We start from the raw sequence: 26,932 nt of genomic DNA on the forward strand, positions 1-26,932 counted from the left end.
TCCAGTTATATGAAGAGATCAGAGTTGCATTCATTTGATGGTGGAGCCAACGATACAACCATTTCCCTGAAGTGTCCCAGGAACCGTTTTTCAGCACGGCAATGCTAGTCAGCGCGTTCTCTTGATACTGTAGGCAGGCTGCTTGGCCTAAACGTGCTGCCATGGCCTGCAGTGTCTCCGGGCTTGTCTCCCATTGAGCACATCTGGGATGTAACTTCTTCCTAGCTTCTATGTGCAGCGCTAATGTGCCCACTTTACAATAATACAGTGGTATCTCCCTTAGGGGACACTTACCAAGAGCGGACAGTTTTTAATTCCCCGGCAGATTCCCATAAGACTTGATGTATTTGCACCATCCGAATAGGAGACACTCCAAATCGGGGACAAAACACTCCCGATAAGGGACAAAACACTCCCAATGGGGGACAACCAGGCTTATGTGCCAGCCTTACCTTGTACACAGGGTCGCCGTCAGGGGGTACAGCCAATACCCCAGTAAGGGGCCCAGATTTCCAAGTTCCCCTCCCCCCCCTTTTTACCTCTTCATTCCCCCCCCATGCTATTTCATTCCCTCTTTATCCCCCTTTGCCACTACATAAAGAGAGGGGTGATGAATTTACACAGAGGGTAACAAAGGGGAATGAAATGGTAAGGGGGATAATTTGGCACAAGGCATAAGGTGGCACAGCGTATAAGGGGTGGATGAAATGATTGGGGGGATAAGGGGTGATTAAATGACACTCTGAGATTCTACTGTAATAATTGTTATCATGTTTTATAGGTAGTTACACTCTGGAAGGAGTATAGTACAGTATTCAGACATTTAGAAAGGTTTTTGAGCCTTTTACCCAATAAGGGACATTTCTCAATAGCGGGCACTTCACACATCAGTGTTACAAAAATGATGTATGAGTTGGTGCGCAGTGTTGGCATTGACTACCCAAATAGGATTTGTGACTCCAAATCTTGTATAGAGTCGGATGAGTTCTTGAGTTGCATTGAAATGAGTTCTTTATAGAAACTCTTTATTAAAGGGATATTCCGGGTTTATACATCTTATCCTCTATTCAAAGGATAGGGGATAAGATGTATAATCGCAGGGGTCCTGCTGCTGGGGACCCCCACGATCTCTGTGCATTCTGTGCCGGGTGCTGCCTCTGAGACGGGGACATGACTTAACAGCCACACCCCTAGTGACGTCATGCCGCGCCCCCTCCATTCATGTTTATGTGAGGGGGCTTGACGGTCATCTTGCCCCCTCCCATAGACATGAATGGAGGGGCGTGGCGTGATGTCACGTCCCCGTCTCTGAGGCACCACCCAGCACAGGATGTTGGGGGCTGCACCAAGATGTATAACCCCGGAATACCCCTTTAAAAATATGCTAGGAAACAAGTTTTGTGCATCCATGACGTGACCTTTTTTATTTTCATTCCAGTCATATGAGAATGCACTGGGACAAGGAACCGGCTTAGAAGCTCATGGTAAGAGGTTTTTATCTTTTTTTTTTTAATCCAGTGTAAATTTTCAATGTTTACATAGTCTTGGATGAGAACTAGATGTGTCCCTAGAAATGTCCGATTTAGAAGTCTATGGGAGTGAAAAAATGCCATGAAAAATGCCATGTGGGTTTTAACTTTGGCGTTTTTGCAGCCAATTTTTATTCCTTTTTTGGACTTTAGCGATCCAAGAAAAGGATGGAGATATCTATTATTTTTCTTATTTTTTTTATTAAAATTTCGTAGGGTACCATAAAAAATAAAATAAAAAAATATAGTAATGGAAAAAATTGTATATAACAAAATTTATATTTTTTATAACAATTTTTATTAATTTTTAAACAGGGATCAATTTGTGTGCGGGCAGGAAACTAAAAATGTAGCCGACAATAATATAAATTTAGAAAGGGGCCATTTAAATGTAAAAATATATTTTTTTAAAATTATTTTGTTAAACTTTTATTAGTAATGTATTTTAAAAATGTGTTTAATAAAGTGTTTTTATTTTTATTTTTTACTTTTTCACTTTTTTTTTTTTTAGGTAGCACTACTATTCCCAGCTTGGAACGGACTGTTCCATGATGGAAGTAGTAGTACCGGTACTAATAGACAGATCGCCCCGGGTGTCACTTCTGACACCCGTTGTGATCCTTCTATATAATGTATAGATGCCGTATACACCTGTTCATATTTCGCGCAGAGAGCTGTGATTGGCCAGATGGTTCCAGCCACTCACAATTCTCTGCGGGAAATATGAAATGAATAGGTGTGTGTGTATATATACGTCAGTGCAGGGGACCATAGAAGAGCGTCAGGCCGCATCCATATGTTATACAGAGAAGAGCGTCCCGCATCTATACATAGTATAGGACGATCACAGCGGCTGTCAGGAGTGATACCTGCTGTAATCTGTCCTTATCTGCAGGTACTACTTCTCCCAACATGGAGCACACACTGCTCCATGCTGGAAGCTGTAGAACCTGCATAAATAGACACATCGCAGCGGGTGTGACTTCTGACACCTGTTGCGATGTACTACAGCTCCCAGCCAAGTAGGAGTGCCAGAGCACCAGAGAGGTGGAAGACATCTAGAGATGCAATGGATCCTGCAATCTAGAGCTCACAGCCTATACACACACACACTCAACCAACAAGCCAAGGAGGATCTGACATCTGGAGTTGAAAGTTCTCACAATCCATCAGACACAATGGAAAGAGTCTCCTGCACAAAGTCTTATTGTTGTCTACCTTGAAGGGATGCCGGGGACTGTGCCAGCCCGGAGCCTGTGTAGGATGCCAGATTTGCAGGTGCAGAGAAGCTCCAGTAGCGGAGATACATCCAGATCCTGACTTTCTATGGACGGAGAAGGGTCTGCCGCGGTAGTGAGCGCTGTACTGTTGCTGATGCTGCCGCCGGGGACGCGCCTTGCTCTGGGAGTCCCCTCAGTAGATAAGGATGGAGAGAGGGAAGAAAGGAGCTGCTGCACACGTTGATCATGATATGATGCTTTCTGCTCGGGCTATATGTCTATGCACCTCCTAGATCTGCAGCTGCAGGGTGCTGAGGGCATCTGCCAGGGCATAGAGCGTGCATCTACTACACTCCTGTGCCTCCATGCTTCACTCCAGCATTCCCTATGCACCCCATTACATCACTAAGCTGCTGCGTACCGCATAGGAAAAAAGGGCAAGTTGTATCCAAATCAATGGAGCAGAGACTGTTCCCAACATGGAGCGCACACTGCTCCATGGATTTACTTGCAACTTGCCCTTTTTTTCCTATGCGGTAAGCAGCAGCTTAGTGATGTAATGGGGTGCATAGGGAATGCAGGGGTGAAGCATGTTAAGGACAGATCACAGCAGGTGTCACTCTTGACACCGCTGTGATCGTCTTTCATCCCTGAGATGCAGAGCTGCTTTTTTCATTTCTATTATTGTCTGCTACATTTTTAGTTCCCTGCCCGCCCACATAAATTGATCCCTGTTTAAAAATGAATAAAAAATGTTGTTATAAAAAATATTAATTTTGTTTTAAATACAATTTTTTCCATCCCTACTGCATCCTTTATATTTTTTTTTTTGTACCGTATATACTCGAGTATAGGCCGAGTTTTTCAGCACGATTTTTCGTGCTGAAAACACCCCCCTCGGCTTATACTCGAGTGAACTCCCCCACCCGCAGTGGTCTTCAACCTGCGGACCTCCAGAGGTTTCAAAACTACAACTCCCAGCAAGCCCGGGCAGCCATCGGCTGTCCGGGCTTGCTGGGAGTTGTAGTTTTGAAACCTCCGGAGGTCCGCAGGTTGAAGACCACTGCGGCCTTCAACATCATCCAGCCCCCTCTCACCCCCTTTAGTTCTGAGTACTCACCTCCGCTCGGCGCTGGTCCGGTCCTGCAGGGCTGTCCGGTGAGGAGGTGGTCCGGGCTGCTATCTTCACCGGGGAGGCCTCTTCTAAGCGCTTCGGGCCCGGCCTCAGAATAGTCACGTTGCCTTGACAACGACGCAGATACGTCGTTGTTAAGGCAACGGCTCTATTCCGGGCCGGAAGCGCGGAGAAGAGGCGCCCCCGGTGAAGATAGCAGCCCGGACCACCTCCTCACCGGACCACCTCCTTACCGGACAGCCCTGCAGGACCGGACCAGCGCCGAGCGGAGGTGAGTACTCAGAACTAAAGGGGGTGAGAGGGGGCTGGATGATGTTGAAGGCCGCAGTGGTCTTCAACCTGCGGACCTCCGGAGGTTTCAAAACTACAACTCCCAGCAAGCCCGGACAGCCGATGGCTGCCCGGGCTTGCTGGGAGTTGTAGTTTTGAAACCTCTGGAGGTCCGCATGTTGAAGGCCGCAGTGGTCTTCAACCTGCGGACCTCCGGAGGTTTCAAAACTACAACTCCCAGCAAGCCCGGACAGCCGATGGCTGCCCGGGCTTGCTGGGAGTTGTAGTTTTGAAACCTCTGGAGGTCCGCAGGTTGAAGGCCGCAGTGGTCTTCAACCTGCGGACCTCCGGAGGTTTCAAAACTACAACTCCCAGCAAGCCCGGACAGACGATGGCTGCCCGGGCTTGCTGGGAGTTGTAGTTTTGAAACCTCTGGAGGTCCGCAGGTTGAAGACCACTGAGGGCGAATGATGAGAAGAGGATGATGAAGGGGGGTGGGGATGATGAAGGGGGGGGTGTGGGATGATTACAAGGGGATGATAAGGGGATGTGTGGGATGATGACAAGGGGATGATGAAGGGGGGATGTGTGGGATGATGACAAGGGGATGATGAAGGGGGGATGTGTGGGATGATAAGGGAATGTGTGGGATGATGACAAGGGGATGATGAAGGGGGGATGTGTGGGATGATAAGGGGATGTGTGGGATGATGACAAGGGGATGATGAAGGGGGGATGTGTGGGATGATGACAAGGGGATGATGAGGATGTTAATGACGGGTCTGGATGATGACAGGGGGGGATGAGGTATTTCCCACCCTAGGCTTATACTCGAGTCAATAACTTTTCCTGGGATTTTGGGTTGAAATTAGGGGTCTCGGCTTATACTCGGGTCGGCTTATACTCGAGTATATACGGTACTCAACAAATTTTGAAGAAAATGCCAAAGGGGTCAAAAATGCAATTTCCACTCAAAGGCAAAAATGCCAGAAAAAACAAACGCAATTTCTCTGGCGTTTTTAAAGGGGGTAATCTACCATAAGGTGATTTTAGTACGTATCTGCCAGACCGTAATGGATATGCTTAGGAAGGATCTGCACTTGTCTTGGGGCTGAATGGCTATGTTGTGAGATTACCATAATACTGTGGCTATGCTATTTGTGAACTGGTATTTCCTTTTTGACTTTTCTTTTTTGCCTACAAATCCCAGAATTCCGTTTTTCTCCCTCCCACACATCAGCCACCCCACCCATTGAAACATAAATGAGCCGCATCCATTCAAAAGACCTGTGGTTTTCAGTCAGAGTGACTATAGCTGTAAGTTGCAGATTGCAACATTAGGTGCAGATTGATCTCTCTCCCACCAAGTGATCCCTCCACCCATTGAAGCAGACAGGCTCCCTGTCGTCAGCTGACTAGTGAGTGAGGTCTCGGCCGCATTGCAACCTGGAAAAAATCTGAGACAACAGTCATTTTGTATGCTGTTAAAAATAAATATTGGGGTGAAAATCAAAGAAAGAATTGTGAGAAAACGGTCACACACAGGTACAGACACTATATTATGAACTACATTAACTTTACAGCCCCGTAGCATAGTCAAATAAAAAAAAATTGGGAATACCCCTTTAAGCCTAAAAAACCGCAAGACAAAAACCTCAGTGCAATCCTAGCCTAAAAGGGGTACTCTTATCTCTTATCCTTTTGTATAGGGGATAAGATGTCTTGGGGCAAGTACCCCTTTAAGCTGAAGGTGTGAGTTCTTTGTTATGCTAGTTGTGAAGGCCACATCCTGGATTGTCAGGATTTGTCTGTACTGCCAGCAGAATTCTGTGCAGAGTTACGGGTGTGACACAGATTTTAGAATTCATAGTAAAAGCTGTACATTTAGCTTGAATAAACTTCAGTGTAGCTTATCCAAATGGCATTTCAGGGTAGATATCCAAGTTCCAGCTATAGATTTCTGTCACAGATTATTTTAGAAAATTGCGTCTGATTTGCCTAGTACAACTTCTGATCTTGTGAGCTTACCCTAATGGCATGTTACTTGATGGCACCATTGAAAAGACTGATGAATTGTGTCATAGTTCATCTCTATCAACTATTGCCAAACAAGCAGTTCAGCTTATAGCTAGATAGCCTGAGTAGGGTGAAAGTAGATTTGCAGCAGTCACAATATGTCACTCTCAAACTCCACTTGCATTTATAGAAAAATAAAGTTAGAGTACCTCTCATGATCTTGTTAAATTTTATAATCCTCCCAGTGCACTGCCCCATCATGATAAATCACCCCCTGCCTTTATTTTTTAATTTTTTTTTTTAGTTTTCTACCTTGATATTGCTCTGTATTTTCTGCTCAGTCTCAGTCAGGTTCACAGACTGGGAAGGGGCGTTACCAGCAGGTGCGACATCATCTCCCTCAGCATTTCCTGATTTTGGACTTCAGCCAGGCCAGCAGGAGTCCAAAGTCTGTGCAAAAGATTGAGAAAAATGTGCTCTGGACATGTAGGGAGACACCTAGTGGCAGCTTTTTTAAACACAAATAAAATTTCAAGGGGTGTGGGAAGCCGGATTCCTTTGTTTGGTGGTTGGCTGGGTGATGTTGGATGAAAACTTATTTAATATTCACATACTGCACCCAATTTAACTTCTGAATCCAAAAAGTATTTACAGCAAATAAAATCTCATGCAGGTTAGGCTGGGTTCACAGTGTTTTTGTTTTATGCTTTTGTTTTCATATACATTTCAATTCATTTTTGATTTGTATTTTTTTATAATGTAAGTTAATGGGAAATTGATTCTGGTCTCTGGCATCCATTTTTACTATCTGTTACCTTACACGTTTTTTCCGTTTTAAGTTGATAACATGTAGTGTGAACCCAGACTTAATGTGCATTGTTTAGAACTTGTCAGCTTGTAGCTCAAGCCAGAGGGAAAGTAATTTAAACTCTGTAATGCAAGATCTTCCAGTTATCTGTCCTGTTTGGGCAATGGCAGATCAGCAGATGGCCTCAAGAAAAATATTTTATCAAATATGTGTTTTGTATTTGTTTGTAAACTTAAATATGTGAAATGTAGTGTATATATTTCTCATAGATGTACACCAGATAACGAGAGGTGTTAGGCTGGATTCACATCACGTTTAAGGCAATACGGGACCACATACGGCTGGGGGGAGCCAAAACCGTTCGCTCCCGTATCTCTGCCATATGTGGCCCGTATGTAATGTATTTCAATGAGCCGACCGGAGTGAAACGCTGACTCCGGACGGCTCATTTTTGCCCCATATGCGGTTTTCCCACTGGACCTAAAACCTTGGTAGACCACGGTTTTAGGTCCGGCAGGAAAACCACATACGGGGCAAAAAGGAGCCAACCGGAGTCGGCGTTTCACTCCGGTCAGCTCATTGAAATACATTACATACAGGCCACATATGGCAGGGATACGGGAGCGCACGGTTTTAGCTCCCCCCAGCCGTATGCGGTCCCGTATTGCCTTAAATGTGATGTGAATCCAGCCTAAGTGAGAACTTCTTAAAGTGTATGGTGATAGTACAGCTAGTATTCAGTGTAAATGTCCAAGCGCGGCAAACCAGAAAATGTGACTATAGGAGACCTATACAAATTAGTAGAAACTGCACTTAATACACTTTTATTTTAGTGTCCTAGTGCCCATCCGGGACTATTATAAATCTTTCAATTACAAACACTTTCCATGCTTTGCCATAACATAGCATTATTGATTGATTGCCTGAATAGTCAGAGCCGGGGGAGGGGGGGTGTAAGTGATGTAAGTGACCTCCATCTGTCCTGTTGACTGTTTGACATGGAGGTCCAGTACAGCCCTCACCGGCAATATTATTGTGACAGTTGGCTTTGATTTTAGCATCTAATAGGACATTGCCTATTATGCTTATGTCCAGCATCAGTGGTGAGTCCTGGCTGCTGATAGCAGCTGAAACTTCACATACTGAGCGTGCGTCATGCATGCTAACACACTTCATTCTCCTGTAATGTAACCGGGTTGTACATATTTGTCTTGTTTTAAGGTTAAAGGGGTACTCCGCCCCAGACATCTTATCCCCTATCCAAGGGATAGAGAATAAAATGTCTGATCACGGGGGTCCCACTGCTGGGGACCCCCACGATTTCAGCTGCGGCACCCCAGACATCCGGTGCACGGAGCAAACTTCGCTCTGTGATGGATGACTGGCGATGCCAGGCAGAGGCTCGTGACGTCACAGTCCAGCCATGCCCCCTCAATGCAAGTTTATGGAAGGGGGCGTGATTGACTTGCAGTGAAGCCATGAGCGGGGTGTGACCGTGACGTCACAAGCGTCTGGAGCTGCACCCGACACTTTAAACGAACGCTGGGTGCAGCAGAGAGATTGCGGGGGGTCCTTAGCAGCGGAAGCAGCGCGATCAGACATCTTATCCCCTATCCTTTGGATAGGGGGGCAAGTTGTCTAGGGGCGGATTACCCCTTTAAACTAATGGCACAGCCTATAAAGGAACATCGATTTTATATTTAACCCAGAATATATATATATATATATATATATATATATATATATATATATATATATATATATATAGTATAGATCTATACTATATTTAAGAATAATGTGAAAAATTTAAGAATGTAAAATCTATTTTGATTTAAAAAAATATTTAAATAAAAAAAACAACTCTTTTAAGCCAACAATAGCCAGGTACAGTTGCACCAGTAAAACTTTACTTCTTGATGCATGAAAGTGTCAATAAAAAGTGTCAGAAAATAAATAAAAGATACATAGCACGGTCATGTGGAAAAGATTTGAATATGTGGCGGTAATAATGTGTGCTACATTTTAAGCAAATGTGGTGCAGCTAAAGCAAAATAGTGGTGCTAAATTCTTTATTAATTCCCCTGTATCTTTTAAAAACTTTCCCAGGTTTCTATATGACCTTTTCCCTGGCTCCACCATTAAGAAGTAACAAACAAATTGCCCTTTTGGACCTGTGATAATTTTTTCTCCGCATTGTTGTCATTGGTCCAGGGCTGTGGAATCTTAGTACAGAACATGTGGGAATGTGATGCTTTTTTAGAAGTGCCAAGTGAACATTTTTTTTTTCTGCCCAAAATTGGTCATGTGCTTTTATATGAAAGATATCTGCCAGCCCGAGCATAGAAAGTGCATGTAGTGTCTGTCTAAATGATACCATCTAATATATATGACTTATTTTATGCTATGAAATCCTTTTCCTAGTTACATACAATAAATATTAGCAGAGGACATTTTGCCTTCTGATCTGGTACAGCTATTTGTCCATCTGTGTGACATACACACATATATATACCGTATATATATATATATATATATATATATATATATATATATATATATAAATTTTAATTTTTTTTATTTTTTTTAGAGCAATTCCACTGCTATGCTGGCGATACACTTACCTGATGTTTCAGAAGATTTTTTAAAAACTGCATGGTTTTATTACATTAACCCTCAAAGGTGGTGGCAGGGTTATTTTAGTGCTCCTACTGCTGTTATTGAGCCCCTGAGAGTCCCCTCCATTGTGCTCAGCTTTTTTTCATTCTCTTCTTTTCAGTGGGTTGGATAGGCCCGAATAGGCTGTGGACAATGTACACACCTATAGATGGCAGGTAGAAGGAGAAGAGGTTACTGATGTTTTTCATGGCATTATATGAGAAGAAACAAAGCAAGAAATAGTACAGCTAGGAAGGGGTTACTCTAAGCACTAAACTGCTGCTACGTAGAAGCTGGGGGTGGCAGGGGATTGTTCTGCAGCACTGACAGCATAAAGCAGAAGGTACACTGATGTATACACAAGGAACATGTACCCTAAGCTTTATGTGTGTTGAGAGATGGAAGGGAAGCTTTCTTTTACCTTTCAGAAGCAGTGTGTATCCTCTTCATCAGGCAGAAGGGCTCAGCATGCAGGTACAGGCCAGACATTCTCAGGCACTCCCCTGCATGTAGCACATAGTAATATCTGCCCACTTCCTGTGCGGAAAGCAGTGTGCAGGGAAATTAGTTTTTTGAAATGACAATGATCATTTAAAGGATAGGCGATAAGATTTCTGATTGAAGGGGTCCCGCCGCTGGGACCCCCGTGATCCTGGTGCAGCCCTCCGGCATTCTGTGTTAGGCACTGCCTCTGCGACGTGATGTCATGCCACGCCCCCTCCATTCGTGTCTGTGAGATATAAATGGGGGGGGCGTGGCCGTGATGTCACGTCTCAGAGGCAGTGCCCAGCACAGAATGCTGGAGGGCTGCACCGAGATCACGGGGGGGCCCAGGTGGCAGGACCCCTGCAATCAGACATCTTATGCCCTATCCTTTAGATAGGGGATAGGATGTATAAGGCTGGAATACCCCTTTTAAAGTATTGCAGTTAGATTCTCCCTTCTAAACATAAACACTTGGTCAAAGGTTCCAAAACACTTGTCTTTTTGACTGCTTGGAAGACAAATGGAAAAAGACATATATAAACTGTCCCATATAAAGTCGGACAGACACATGAAACATAATACCCAATTAAAATGTAGACTGTGTATTTCTACCTCGTCTAATGCTTTTATAAGACCTTTGTTCCCAGTTCTGTTCCCAGTGTTTCAGAATAGCTAATAAATGTCTAGCGATAAAGAACTATGCTTTTTCTACTATTATTATCATAATCCTCATTACAATTGTTGTTGTTTTTATTATTTAGGTGGGTCTACATTTTGTGGCGTTGCTTCTCTTTGTCTTATGGGAAAACTCGAAGATGTCTTCTCCGAGAAAGAACTCAACCGAATAAGAAGATGGTGCATCATGAGGCAACAAAATGGTTTCCACGGCCGACCTAACAAACCAGTTGACACGTGTTATTCCTTCTGGGTTGGAGCAACTTTAACGGTAAAGATTTGAGTAGCTCTTAAAACTTACCGTATTTTTCGTCGTATAAGACGCACTTTTTCTTCCCCAAAACTGGGGGGGAAAAGTCGGTGTGTCTTATACGGCAAATACACCCCTATCGTGGCGGTCCCTGCGGCAATCAACGGCTGGGACCCGCTGCTAATACAGGACATCACCGATCGCGGTGATGCCCTGTATTAACCCTTCAGACGCGGCGATCAAAGCTGACCGCCACGTCTGAAGGGAAAGTGACACTAACCCGGCTGTTCAGTCGGGCTGTTCAGGACCGCCACAATTTCACTGCAGCAGTCCCGAACAGCCCGACTGAATAGCTGGGTTAGTGCTTACAGGACACCGGGGGGACCTTACCTGCCTCCTCGGTGTCTTCTCTGTTCAGGGATCCCCTGTATGGCCGGCGCTCTCCTTCCTCGTCATTACGTCGTCGCGTACGTGCGTCGGCGTGCGTAACGATGTGATGGCAGCGACGGAGAGCGAGGATACCCGGCCGGCAGCAGAGACGTTCCGAAGCGACGGGGACACAGCGATGGAGCGACATCCAGGGCAGTGGTGACTGGTCCGGAGCGGCGGGGACACGTGAGTATTACCTCCTATGCAGTGGTCTTCAATCTGCGGACCTCCAGATGTTGCAAAACTACAACTCCCAGCATGCCCGGACAGCCGTTGGCTGTCCGGGCATGCTGGGAGTTGTAGTTTTGCAACATCTGGAGGTCCGCAGGTTGAAGACCACTATTGCGGTCAAAATCTTAATTTTTTTTTAGATTTTGCACCTATAAATTGGGTGCGTCTTATACGCCGGTGCGTCCTATAGGGTGAAAAATACAGTATTTTTGTAACTCTCCTTCTAGTAATAGCAGGTACTTGTCTCATACTGATTACACGGTTTTGTTGTAGTACTGGTGAATTGTCTCATGTTGCCTTTTTTTATTCTTCATGTAGTAATATTTTTGAAATATTTTTTTTTTTTGTGATTGCAGCTTTTAGACATCTTCAAGTATACAAACTTTGAAAAAAACAGAAACTTTATTTTATCTACCCAAGACCGTCTCGTCGGTGGTTTTGCAAAGTGGCCAGATAGCCATCCAGGTACTTTTTATCATTCCAGTTATTTATGAAAGTCACTACATCGTTTATGGGGTTCAGTATGAGGTATTTCATAGAAATCCGAATAACTACAAAAAGGGGTCTCAAGCTTTTTGGTCAATGTTATGTTTTTGTAAATGAAAATGTATTTATCCTGTGTAAGCAGGGGGTCCCTGCTGTATATCACGAACATTCTTATAAATAGTCTCCAACTTTATTTTTTCTTTTAATGGACACTTAGGGAAATTTATCAAAACCTGTCCAGGGGAAAAGTTGCTGAGTTGACCAAAGCAACCAATCAGATCGCTTCTTTCATTTTTCAGAGGTCTTTTCAAAAATGAAAGAAGATATCTGTTTGCTATGGGCAACTCAGCAACTTTTCCTCTGGACAGGTTTTGCTAAATCTCCTCCATTGTGATTTGCAAAAAAGGTTTTATATAATGTAGATAATAACATATGTATCTTTGTAATATATATTGGTTAAAATAAATTTGGTGGATATTTTGGGTTAAAAAATGCTATCTCTGCAACTATTGTCTGTGTGTCTCTGCAGAGACAAACTACAGGAAGTGTGGGTGGACAAGCAGGGTTCTGTACACTGAGGACAAGCAGGGTTCTGTGCAGTGAGGACAAGCATGACTTTACACTGAGGACAAGCAGGGCACTGTGCAGTGAGGACAAGCGGGGGCTCTGTGCACTGAGGACAAGCGGGGGCTCTGTGCACTGAGGACAAGCGGGGGCTCTGTGCACTGAGGACAAGCGGGGGCTCTGTGCACTGAGGACAAGCGGGGGCTCTGTGCACTGAGGACAAGCGGGGGCTCTGTGCACTGAGGACAAGCGGGGGCTCTGTGCACTGAGGACAAGCGGGGGCTCTGTGCACTGAGGACAAGGGGGGGCTCTGTGCACTGAGGACAAGGGGGGGCTCTGTGCACTGAGGACAAGGGGGGGCTCTGTGCACTGAGGACAAGCGGGGGCTCTGTGCACTGAGGACAAGCGGGGGGCTCTGTGCAGTGAGGACAAGCGGGGGGGCTGTGCAGTGAGGACAAGCGGGGGGCTCTGTGCAGGGAGGACAAGCGGGGGGGCTCTGTGCAGGGAGGACAAGCGGGGGGGCTCTGTGCAGGGAGGACAAGCGGGGGGGCTCTGTGCAGGGAGGACAAGCGGGGGGGCTCTGCAGGGAGGACAAGCGGGGGGGCTCTGGGCAGGGAGGACAAGCGGGGGGGCTCTGGGCAGGGAGGACAAGCGGGGGGGCTCTGGGCAGGGAGGACAAGCGGGGGGGCTCTGGGCAGGGAGGACAAGCGGGGGGGCTCTGGGCAGGGAGGACAAGCGGGGGGGCTCTGGGCAGGGAGGACAAGCGGGGGGGCTCTGGGCAGGGAGGACAAGCGGGGGGGCTCTGGGCAGGGAGGACAAGCAGCCCTGCTTGTCCCGCCCTCACTTCCTGTATTTTGTCTCCACACAGAGACACACAGACAGGACTGCATTTTCTCACCCAAAAATATACACTTTTTTTTAACCATTGTATATTACAAATATACACATAATGGTGCTATCCAGATCATCTAAAATGTATTTGCAAAATACAGTCCCATTTAACGTTTCCATTAAAAATGCTCATATAGTGTAAAAATAGAATATAAAACTGATAACCCCATTTGTAACACCACAGATAATGTTAAAATGTTGTTTATACTGGTTGGTGAGCACCATAAAAATGAACCTTTAAAAATCTAGAGAAAATTTGCAGGGTTTCTTCCATTAAAGGAGTACTCCCGCGCGCACTTTTTTCCTTTTATCCCGTCCGGGCTGCAAAATAAAAGAAAACACTTTATCTTACCTGCCAACGAGCCCCCGGAGCTCCGGTACAGGTGTTCGGTCCCCGGACTGTATTCTTCTTACTTCCTGTTAGCCCGGCACGTCACACGGGAGCTTCAGCCTATCACTGGCCGAGGCGGGACATCACTGCGGCCGGTGATAGGCTGAAGCTCCGTGTGACGTGCCGGGCTAACAGGAAGTAAGAAGAATACAGCCCGGGGACAGAACACCTGTACCGGAGCTCCGGGGGCTCGTTGGCAGGTAAGATAAAGTGCGTTTTCTTTTATTTTGCAGCCCGGACGGGATAAAATGAAAAAAGTGCGCGCGGGAGTACTCCTTTAACCTCCCCTAAAAAAAGGTTTATAAAAGCTAATGGATGACTTGATAGTCCAAAGTGGTACAAGCCTCATACTGCTCCAAGTAAAAAAAAAATGGCTCTTAAAATGCAATTATAATTTTTTTTCATTCAGCAGAAGGATATATCTTTATTTATTACTTTTTTTTTTTTAATATGCCATTCTGTCTGCTATAAAATATTTTGCCTTTTATTGAGCCCTAAGACCTCTCAAAACATCACATTGCCAATCACTGGTCCCGGATGGACATCACTGTGGGCAGAGGTTTGCTGATCTGGACTGTGCTAGATTGACCCCTGATATTAGAAAGAGGATCACATCGGGGAAGTGCGGGTGGTAGTAAGTGTTTTTAGCAGACAGAATAACCCCTTTTCTATTCAAGGCTGTACAGCACCTGTATTTGTCCTAAATATGTATGTGCATTAGATTGCTTGCTTATGGTTCCCACCTCTTTCTCTTGTCACTCCAGATGCCTTGCACGCATACTTTGGGATCTGTGGCCTTTCTTTAATGGGGGAGTCTGGAATCAATGAAGTCCACCCAGCACTGAATGTAAGCATAACCACCTACAAACATCTCCAGCAGCTCCACGACTCCTGGAAAGCCAAGAACTGTGCAAATCATGGTCACCTCAGTCCTTGACTGATGGCCGCCAGCATCGCCTTAGGATGGAGATTCATAGCCCCACTTCTAAGCCATGTATTAACCAAGTGTGCTTTTTCGTACTGGAGTCCTTCGATCAAAGTGTTCATTGGTTAGTAGCACTGCATTGTACAACAGGCTTCAACCACCTTTCCTGTACCTCAATAAAAATAATTTTATAAGATGGTATTATTTTAAAGCGATCACGTCATCATTCAGCAGCTTCATGAATTTACTATGGTCATTTGTAAACTATATTCAGCCCCTAGGACACAAAAACACAGAAGCTTCAATGTAAACAGGTTTTAAATGTATGCAATTAGAGATGAGCGAACTTACAGTAAATTTGATTCGTCACGAACTTCTCGGCTCGGCAGTCGATGACTTATCCTGCGTAAATTAGTTCAGCCTTCAGGTGCTCCGGTGGGCTGAAAAGGTGGATACATTCCTAGGAAAGAGTCTCCAAGGACTGTATCCACCTTTTCCAGCCCACCGGAGCACCGGAAAGCTGAACTAATTTATGCAGGAAAAGTCATCAACTGCCGAGCCGAGAAGTTTGTGACGAATCGAATTTACTGTACGTTTGCTCATCTCTATATGCAATGTGCATAAACTATGTTATGTAGGCTACAAGCCATGGGCACGAATAAGGCTGGAACACTGGAAAATATATCTATTGTATATGACGGAACGTATGTATTTAGTATATATGAAACAGACGAGAATTCCAAACCTGATAGATTTATAAGTGAATTTTTTCTCCAAAGGGAAATATAAAGAATATAGGTAAGTTTTGGTAATACTTTGCAGTTGCCCTTTTGTTGCAGTCATGCCCTAGCTGAAATAAAACTATACAGTAGTCTCATAATAACAAAAGGTAATATATGCAGCTCTTAAAGGGGTACTCCGGTGGGAAACTTTATTTTATTTTTTAAATGAACTGGTTCCAGAAAGTTAAGCAGATTTGTAAATTACTAATATAAAAAAAAAATCTTTACCACTCCAGTACTTATTAGCAGCTGTATGCTATAGAGGAAATTCTTTTCTTCTTGAATTTCTTTTTTTTTTTTTTGTCTTGTCCACAGTGCTCTCTGCTGACACCTCTCATGTCGGGAACTGTCCAGAGCAGCATAGGTTTGCTATGGGGATTTTCTCCTGCTCTTGACAGTTCCTGATATGGGCATCAGGTGTCAGCAGAGAGCACTGTGGACAAGACAAAAAAGAAATTCAAAAAGAAAAGAATTTCCTCTGTAGCATACGGCTGCTAATAAGTACTGGAAGGGTAAAGATTTTTTTTTATAGAAGTAATTTACAAATCTGTTTAACTTGCTGGCACCAGTTCATAAAAAAAAAAATGTTTTCCACCGGAGTACCCCTTTAAAGAGGTTGGGCAGCAAAAAGTAATTTATCCCCCTATCCACAGGATATCAAATAACTGTCTTATAGCAGGTGGTCCGACCGCTGGGACCCCCCGCCGTCTCCTGAATTGGCCCCAAAAAATACCCGATTTTCCCATATATCTATTTTCTTTATGGTATTCCCACAAGCTTTATTAAATTAATGAAAAATGTGCATTAAAGAAAAACAGAACTTCACACCATTAAAAGTATGGCTCAGCTGCAGCTCGGTCTTACTACTATGTATGTTTGCTCTATATGTAGAGGCTTTATAACTTGTCCTCTATTGTTCGATGATCCCTGCCTAGTTTGCTGACCTTGCCTGCAGTGCACGTCTTACAAACAGAGCTGCTGTTGGCTAAAAGCCTCCCTACTATGCCCCCTCAACATGTTTCGCTGCTCCCGCAGCTTTGTCAAGAGGTGTTGGCATGCGCTCCATTCATTCTTAGTGAGAGTGTCGGAGAGACCTGAGTGCTGTAGTCAGGCTTCTCCGGCGCTTCCATAGAAATGAATGAAGCATGTGCTGTCCCCAGCGTGCACACTTCTAAGACACCCTGGGCCCATTCAGGAGATCACGGGGGATCCCAGCAGTCAGACATTTATCCGCTATCCTCTGCATAGGAGATGCACAACACCTTTAAAATGCCCACTGTGCCCTTGCGGTTTGGGTTCGACCTCACCAGAACAGCCTGTTTAGAGTGGGTCCACATTATAACAAAAAAGTTGGAACGTGGTACGGAATTAAAATCAAGCTATTTGAGTAGAGCAGTGTTTTCAAACTAGAGTGCCTCCAGCTGTTGCAAACTACTATTCCCAGCATGCCCGGACAGCCAACGGCTGTCCGGGCATGCTGGGAATTGTAGTTTTGCAACAGCTGGGAGGCACACTGGTTGTAAAACATTAAGGTAGAGGGGGAATATAGTCCCTTTTGATAATTTCAGTTATTTAGAACTTACTGCCTGATTTTATTATAGGATAGAAAACTACTTTTGATGATGCCAGCAAAAATGTTACAATTTTATGACCACTTATTACAGAGCTTGTTGTTGCATTAACAGGAAGCAACGCCATGGCCCGGCGCTAGAGAACGGTCTACTCAATTGCTGAAAGTCGCATAGACTTGCACGGGACTTCTGGCAGTTCTGTAAACCAGTTCCCTTTAGCAGTGGGCTATGGAATTGAACATGTATCCTGCTGCCACAACAACATTCTAGGTACCGTTTATTATGTTATGTATCTACACACACACACATATGTGTGTGTGTATATATATAGATATATATGTGTGTGTGTGTGTGTGTGTGTGTGTGTGTGTGTGTGTGTATGTATATATATATATATATATATATATATACATATATATACATACATACACACATAGATATATATAGATATATATATATAATATTCTGTTATATTTGTACTGAATAATTGGTCGGCCCAGAACATAATCTGCTGTACAGACGATTTTGCATGTCTCACATAGTAATATTTTTATGAAGGAATACATAACTCTTCCTTTTCATTTCATTGCACAATATTGCCAAGTATTGACCACAGAATGTGTGCTATGTGCTGCAGTTTACTACAGGAACATTATTTAATTGAGTAAATAAGTCTGTAGTAATGATTTATAAAACATTTTTATGATATAAAATAAATGCAGTTGTACAGCTGTTTTCTGTGAATACTTTGTTTTTATTCAATTATCAGTGGTCTGCATTATAACATGGGTGCTTTATTACAGTCATGGCCGTAAATGTTGGCACCCCTGAAATGTTTCTAGAAGATGAAGTATTTCTCACAGAAAAGGATTGCAGTAACACATGTTTATTCCCTTTGTGTGCATTTGAACTAAACCAAAAAAGGGAGAAAAAAAAGCAAATTGGACATAATGTCACACCAAACTCCAAAAATGGGCTGGACAAAATTATTGGCACCCTTAACCTAATATTTGGTTGAACACACTCTGGAAAAATAACCATCAATAAGCTTCTTACACCTCTCAGCCGGAATGTTGGACCACTCTTCCTTTGCAAACTGCTCCAGGTCTCTCTAAGGCTGCATTCACACCACAATTGTAGCCTACGGTTGCCGCATGCGGCTGGGGGAGGGGAAAACCATGCGCTAACGTACCCCAGCTGGACAATGGCTGAAATCCATTGACTTTAATGAGCCGACCAGAGTCACAGTGTCTCCGATCCGCTCATTTCTTCCCCGTATCCAGTTTTGTGACTGGACCTAAAATCATAGTATAATGCAAAGACTAAATGAACTTCTCTCCTTTTTTTTATCTGCTTTCAGGTGGGATTTTTACATTGCCCACACCGGTTACTTGCCCCAGGTGAGTTTAAAGGAGCATCACATTCTCGAAACCATCTTATTTTTCCACAATTTTGAAAGGGTGCCAATAATTAAGTTGTGATTAATGTGTGACATAATGTCCAATTTGCTTTTTTCCCTCCTTTTTTGGTTTAGTTCCAATACACACAAAGGGAATAAACATGCATATAGCAAAGCATGTGTAACTGCAATCCTTTTCTGTGAGAAATACTTCATTATCGTAAAATTTCAGGGGTGCCAACATTTACCGCCATGACTGTATTTGGTAGTGTCTCATGGCTTCCTCCAAAACAGTGGGGCAGCTTTCTTAGATCGTGTACCGTTTGACTAGTCTTAGTCTATGTTCACATGGCAGAATTTCCGAAGTCCTGCAAAATTGTGGAATTCACAAGAATTGCGGCAAAATTTTAGTGTTTTTAGTAAAGAGTTCCGCCACAACTCAACCCCCATTGACTTTAATGGGATTCAGCCATGGCGCTCTGCAAAATATAAGACTGGTATTATATTTCCGCTGTCTGAATTGGACAGCAGAATCCTATTTTAGTCAACGGGCAGTAAATTACGGCAGAATTCGGCCAATTTTGACCAATTTGGTATAGCAAGGCTAAGTTTCTACTTGGTTTTTTGTCCTGCGTTTTTTGGGTTGTAAATAACGCCTGAAAAAAACGGCAGTGCAATTTCCTGCATCTGGAGTTTTTTCTGGTGTTTTTTCATTTGTGTGGAAATTGCACCTTTTAGCAGTTTTTTTTTATTTATTTATTTATTTTTTGGTACCCAAAATTTGTTGAGTATCAAAAAAAAAAAAAAAAAAAAAAAGATGCAGTAGTGATGGAAAGAATATGTATTTAACAAAATGTATATATTTTTTTTATAACAAAATGTTCATTTTTTAATAGTGTGGGAGTAGTAGTACCTGTACTGATAGACATATCGCCCCGGGTGTCAGGCGTGACACCCGATGCGATCGTCCATAATATTGCAGAGATACAGAGCGGCTCTATACAGTGCTCGCATCTCTGCACTATACTCCGGCCAGTGATATGAATAGGACATCACTCTTATTTTCCGCCCAGAGTGGTGATTGGCCAGATGGTTGCAGCCAATTACAGCTCTGAGGGAAATATGAATGAGTGATGTTCTATTCACATCACTGGCCGGAGTATAGTGCAGAGATGCGAGCGCAGGAGAAAGCCGCTCCATCTCTGCAATAGACAGGACGATCGCAGCGGGTGTCAGTAGTGATACCCGCTGGGATCTGTTCTTACCTGCAGGTACTACTACTCCTAACATGGAGCGCACTCTGCTCCGTGCTAGGAGCTGTAGTACCTGCATTAATAGACAGATTGCAACGAGTGTAACTTCTGACACCTGCTGCGATCTGTCTATTAATGCAGGTACTACAGCTCCCAGCATGGAGCAGAGTGTGCACCATGTTGGGAGTAGTAGTACTTGCAGTTAAGGAAAGATCACAACGGATGTCACTCCTGACACCCGATGTGATCCTCCTCTATAATGTATAGATGCGGTGGCCGCTCTTCTATGGTCCCCTGCACTGACGTATATATACACACATTCCTATTTCCCACAGAGAGCTGTCATTGGCTGGAACCATCTGGCAATATGACTAGGTGTATGTATGTATGTATGTATGTATGTATGTGTATATATATATATATATATATATATATATATATATATATATATATATAGTCAGTGCAGGGGACCATTGAAGAGCGGTTGGCCGCATCTATACATTATACAGGAGGATCGCAACGGGTGTCAGGAGTGACGATCTGTCTATTAGTACAGGTACTACTACTCCCATCATGGAACAGTGTGTTCCATGCTGGGAGTAGTATTAGTACTACCTAATAAATTAAGTAAAAAATTGAAAAACACACACTACGTTTTATTATTGTCGCAATATATTTTTAGGTCCCCACCCACCCACATAAATTGATCCCTGTTTTAAAAATTTATAAAAATGTTGTTATAAAAAAGATACATTTCGTTAGATACAATTTTTTCTTTCACTACTGTATTATTATTTTTTTTTAATGGTACCCTACGAAATTTTATTAAAAAAAGCTATCTTCATTACTTTTTTGGATCGCTAAAGTCCAAAAAAATTTAAATCGCCTACAAAAACTCCAAAGTTAAAAGTTTTTCTTGTCGTTTTTTCACTCCCATAGACTTCTATGGGAGAAAAACGCCACGATTTTAACGAAAAAATCACCAGTGGTTCAACATGCTGTGATTTTGGAAAACCGCCAAGGAGCTGAAAAACACCAAAAAGGGTGAAAAACGCCAAAAGGATTTAAAAAACGCCAAGTGGAATAAGAATTTTGCGATTTCTCATTGATTTACAGCTAACATCTGGCCCCAGCTTTTTTTCGGCTGAAAAAACACCATGTGGCAGAATTCGCGTTTAAAAAAAAAAAGGGAGAAACTTAGCCTAAATCTGCCACAATTGGTTATGGCTTGACCTTAAAATGAACTCACACCTAGAAGTAAACAAGAGATTGAAAATATAGCTGGAATTACCATCACCGTTCCAGAGTTTGCAGCATTTTCTGTATGATCCTGAAACTTACCTAGATGGTGCCTGCACATGCCATTTCCTGCATTTCCTTTTAAGGTTTTGCTAAATTTTACTGGAGGACGATCTTATGTTATGAAACACACGGCTTGGCGCTCAATCTATCTTTTACCGGAGACCTGGCTCTATTATATTCTGCAGAGCGCCAATTACATCCTGAAAGGAAATATGCAGCGAAAACAACTTTTTCCATGTCTACAGGATAGGGGATAAGTGTCTGATTGCGGGGGTCCGAACGCTCACCCGTGCAGGAGGAGTGTCGGCCGCAACATGACGTTGCGGCCAACATGCCCCCTCCATGTATCTCTATGGGAGAGGTGGGGATGCATCGTTTGTGCCCCTCTAATAGAGCTGTATGGGGAGGGGGCGGACAGTCTACCTCAGTGAGGTTGACGCTACGCGCATTAGCAGGCGCAGGGCACGGCAATGCCGGGGCCCCGTTCGGGAGATCACAGAGGTCTGACCCCCCCCCCCCCCCGCGATCAGACACTTATCCCCTATCCTGTGGATAGTGGATAAGTTATTCTAGCTGCAGATGTCCTTTAATATAAATGATCAGTATTGTCTCTAATATATACTGGATTATAAACATTGTAAAAGAGTTTGTAGTGCTCCTAACCTTTAACCACATAGGATGTAAATGTACGTCCTGGTACTTAATGCACCATGGCGTACATTTACAATCCTGTACATGAAGCGAGCACAGGAGCTGCACGGCATGTCCCTGTCCCGGCTGCTAGCCCTTAAAGGGGTACTCCGGTGAAAACCTTTTTTCTTTTAAATCAACTGGTGGCAGAAAGTTAAACATATTTGTAAATTACTTCTATTAAAAAATCTTAATCCTTCCTGTACTTATTAGCTGCTGAATACTGCAGAGGAAATTCTTTTCTTTTTGGAATGCTCTCTGATGACATCACGAGCACAGTTCTCCCTGCTGACGTTATTATAATAATAATAATAATAACACTTTACTTATTGTTGTCCTTAGTGGGATTTGAACCCAAGTCCCCAGCAAGGCAGTGCTAACCACTAAGCCACCATGCTGCCCTTAGCATACATCTGCTATGCATGGTTGCTAAAATGGACAGAGATGTCAGCAGAGAGCACTGTGCTCGTGATGTCATCAGTGTTCCAAAAAGAAAGGAATTTCCTCTGTAGCATTCAGCAGCTAATAAGTACTGGAAGGATTAAGATTTTTTAATAGAAGTCCTTTACAAATATGTTTAACTTTCTGCCACCAGTTGATTTAAAAGAAAAAAAGGTTTTCACCCGAGTACCCCTTTAAAATCTGTAAAGAACTTGCCAACAACTATACAGTATATCCCTCTTCTAACCCTTCCTGATATTGATATCTTACTTTAGTTTATGGAGAAAGTTGAGAATTACAATTACCACCTCTTCTTATAACTTCATATAGAATGTAAGGAAATGTGTAAAGACTGAGTTGTGTTTCCATAGAAGTTATCTGCAGTGAAGGAGGTTTAGTGCCTGTTGTGGTTGTGATCGGTGACAGGATGAGTGTATTCCTGACTTCAGCTTCCTGTCGCATGCTGTGTCATATAGTTGTGTTCCTCTGTGCTATCAAATGTCGTCTTGCATCCTTTACACACATCTCAATCTATATATAGTGCTTAAAGCAATACTTCTAATATATAAGAAACAGTTCTTCAAAACGGACGTGGAATTGTTATTGGGGATTCAGGACTTAAAGGGGTACTCCAGTGCGTAAACATCTTATCCCCTATCCAAAGGATAGGGGATAAGATGCCTGATCGCGGGAGTCCCGCCGCTGGGGACGCCCAAGATCATGCACGCGGCACCCCGTTTATAATCAGTGCCCGTTCCGGGGAAAGGTTATAGATTGTGGGGGGTCTGACTGCTGGGACCTCCCGCGATCTCCTGTACTGGGCCGCGGCAGTCCGCAGGAAGGAGGCGTTCCATCCCTGCATGACATGGCGACTGACACATTCCCTTCATGTCTCCTATAGAGCAGTGGTCTCCAACCTGTGGACCTCCAGATGTTGAAAAACTACAACTCCCAGCATGCCCGGACAGCCGTTGGCTGTCCAGGCATGCTGGGAGTTGTAGTTTTGCAACATCTGGAGGTCCACAGGTTGGAGACCACTGCTATAGAGATACATGGAGGGGGGGTGTCTGCCATGGCTTCCTGCTGGGGACTGGGGATAGCACAGCGCTTCCTGCGGACTGCCGTGGCCTTGCACAGAAAATTGCGGGTGGGTTCAACCACTGGGACCCCTGTGCAAGGCCGTGGCAGTCAGATAGGGAATAAGTTATATTCCACTAAAGTACTCCTTTAAGTCTGTATCTGGTAAGGAGCTGCAAATCCTGGCAGGTAAAATTAAAGGGTACCTCTCATCAAATAAACTTTTGATATATTTTAGATTAATGAATGTTGAATAACTTTCCAATAGCATGTTAATGAAAAATATGCTTCGTTCTATTGTATTTTTCCCGATCAGTCCTGTCAGCAAGCATTTCTGACTCATGCTGGAGTCCTAAATACTCAGAGCTGCCAGCCTGCTTTGTTCACAGCCAAACAGGCTGTGAACAAAGCAGGCTGGCAGCTCTGAGTGTTCTCCTTTGTGAACAAAGCAGACTGGCAGCTCGTAGTGTTTAGGACTCCAGCATGAGTCTGAAATGCTTGCTGCCAGGACTGGTAGGGAGACCCCTAGTGGTCATTTCTTCAAAGTGGAAAATTAAATAGAAAGAAGCATATTTTTTAATAACATGCAATTGTGAAGTTATTCTGCATACATTAATCTATAATATATCAAAACTTTTTTTGATGAGAGGTACCCTTTAAGCAAACCTTTTTAGTTTTGAAGATCGCTGTTTAAGTTTTATAGAAGTCCTTTTTTGTTAGCAGCTAAAGAGTCAAACTGTTGGTGCTGAGCTGCAGCAGAGCCTACTCCCTCCCCCTCCCTGCCCTGTCCTGCATTATTTATGTACAGGGCTTGGCTTTCAGGCCTCTGCAGGAGATGGCACTGTTGCAGCTTACCATCATACACAAACACTTATATAAAATGAAAGGTATGGTTAGTTTTCCCTCCTAATTCCTATCTGCTAGGATGTGCAGCTCTCTACCTGGAGCAGTAGTGAACTATAGGGGATAACCCTAAAAGTCACAAATGTATATGTGATGGGGGGGGGCGGTTGTTTTACACCATAAATGTGTCCACTAATAGCGTGAGGGATCCATGCAAATAAAGGAACTATCATCCCACTTATCTGATTAGGGTTTGCAGAAATCCATGTACACACACCAAAAACAACTCTGTTCAGATTCATCAAATGGATTTTTAAGTTGCAGAATTTTCTGGCAAAAAAAATGTCATGTATAGACCTTACTGTAGCAAACAGATTTCTGGCAGGCTGTGAGGATGCCACTTATGTCCACAACAGCCAGATTTTAACCACTTCAAATGTGGTAAAAAAAAAAATAATAATAATAATTTAATAAAACATATAGGACAGGGGTAAGAAACCTTCACCACTCACATGAAGCTTTACAGATAAAAGCTGCCAAAATATCCTGGAGGTTGTCGTCCTAAACTTCTGCGGTGCTGAAGGTTGTTTATGCTTGATATAGGAACACATGGGGGAGATTTATCAAAACCTGTGCAGAGGAAAAGTTGCCTAGTTGCCCATAGCAACCAATCAGCTCGCTGCTTTCATTTTTATGAAGGCCTGTGAAAAATGAAAGCAGCAAGCTGATTGGTTGCTATGGGCAACTGGGCAAGTTTTCCTCTGCACAGGTTTTGATAAATCTCCCCCTAAATGCTTATTCCCATCAGTACTTATGTTTGCATTGTAAGGCAATTCCTTTTAAAGTATTTCTTTTTAAAAGTGTTAATATGTTAAATGAGGCCGATCTGATATTTCTTAGAGAAGCACATTTGGGAACATGGGTAAGAAATCTTGTATAGCTGCCTGATAGAACTTGTTCTGCTAAGAAAAGAAGACGCTATGTGAGCCTGGGAACGCAGGCAGGTGTTCTGATGTCTATGAAATCTGGTTATGCAAAAAATAGGAAGAAGATAATAAATTGGTCTGAACACTCAAGGAAAACCTGATACACTGTTACCTACTGTGGGACTTTGATGTCTATCTTTGGTGTTCTTTGAATATCTGTAATTTATTGCCCCCTATGTCCTGCACTACACATTTTAGTTAGTTTTTATTGGATTGGGCAGAAGAATAAGGCACCAGTTCTCTTTCAGATCATACAAAACTACCAGACCTGCAGCCGCAGTCTCTTCCGTCCCAGTTGCAGAGTTCCTTCCATCCTTCTTGCATGGCATCTTGTCGGCTTTCATGCTGCTTGAACCATTGGTGATCCCTCTAGAATGTGCTGACTCAGCCTCTTAAAGGACCAGCCCACCAGAGTTCTTTCATTGCAGCCAATGTGCAGTCTATTACTTTAGGATCTATTTCCCATTGCTTCTTGCTGCCTCTCCTGATCATCCCTGTCAACTATGACTGATCCCACTTCAGATTTTTGAGAACAAGAATATTGGGGCCTGTATTAATTCAGTGCTCATTACAAATATTGGAGCTCCATAGCGAGAGCTTGTTGGCCAATGGTGCTAGTGGCTTTGTGTACATGTGAGTTAGACCATTTCAGATGAGCATAATATAGCCATGACATGGATGCAACACCTAGGCCTCCTCCATTATCTGAGAACCAGAGTTATTCCATGAACCATTGGAGGATCAGGTGTTTTTTGCTTCATTAAAATAGGTGGAAAAAACATACCCATAATACAGCCTTCAGAAAGTGACCTAAGGTAATTTGATTGTTAGTCCCATTAGGGAGAGAGGTGAATAGTAATCTCTGTGTAGCACTGCTGAACGTGTTGGTTATGTATGCAACAGAAATAAATGTACAGTATAATAATTTTAAGGATAAAAGAAAATAAATGTCTTAACTCTGGATAGTTTGGCTAAAATTTTTTTATCAAAATGGATTTAAAGGGGTATTCCGGATTTATACAAAGGTTAGGGGATAAGATGTATGATCGCAGGGATCCTGCCACTGGGGACCCCCGCGATCTCGGTGCAGCCCCTGGCATTCTGTGCCGGGTGCTACCTCCAAGACTGGGATGTCACGCCACGCCCCCTCCATTCATGTCTATGGGAGGGGGCGAGGCCGCAACGTCAAGTCCCCATCTCGGATGCAGTTCCCGGCACAGAATGCCTTGGGGCTGCACCGAGATCGAGGGGGTCCCCAGCGGCAGGATCCCTGCGATCATACATCTTATCCCCTAACCTTTGCATAGGGGAGAAGATGTATAAACCCGGAATACCCCTTTTAAATTGGTGCCAAATTGAGCATAATTGCTTCTCTTTTAAATCTACAGAAATAAAAGGAATTCATTTGTGAATCAATTCATTTATGCTGGATGTTGAGCTCTTTAGTTATTGTAAATCCTTGACAGTGATGAGTCCTTTCTGAAGCCTCTTATTGTATGAAGGGTAATGCTATTGCTTAGTTGCTGACAAGTAGAAATTTAATCCTATTACAGTAGTTTTAGAACTCATTCACTACGCTGTCTTTATGACCATACAATTAAAATAATACGAATGTCACAAGTAAATC

At 43.5% G+C, this 26,932-nt stretch overlaps 1 protein-coding gene across 1 annotated transcript in view; it reads left to right on the top strand.

Moving 5' to 3' along the window:
• PGGT1B (protein geranylgeranyltransferase type I subunit beta) overlaps window positions 1–15,349 on the top strand; it is a 40,900-nt gene extending 25,551 nt beyond the window's left edge. Inside the window, exons 6-9 of the mRNA XM_056552398.1 lie at window positions 1,439–1,484; window positions 10,881–11,065; window positions 12,061–12,169; window positions 14,801–15,349. Of these exons, the coding sequence (XP_056408373.1) occupies window positions 1,439–1,484; window positions 10,881–11,065; window positions 12,061–12,169; window positions 14,801–14,973 (513 nt within the window). The 3' untranslated portion in view covers window positions 14,974–15,349. The remainder of the gene's footprint in view (window positions 1–1,438; window positions 1,485–10,880; window positions 11,066–12,060; window positions 12,170–14,800) is intronic.
• Window positions 15,350–26,932: the final 11,583 nt, after the last annotated feature.

Source organism: Hyla sarda, chromosome 1 (genome assembly GCF_029499605.1).
Source record: "Hyla sarda isolate aHylSar1 chromosome 1, aHylSar1.hap1, whole genome shotgun sequence".
NCBI classification, from domain to species: Eukaryota; Metazoa; Chordata; class Amphibia; order Anura; family Hylidae; genus Hyla; species Hyla sarda.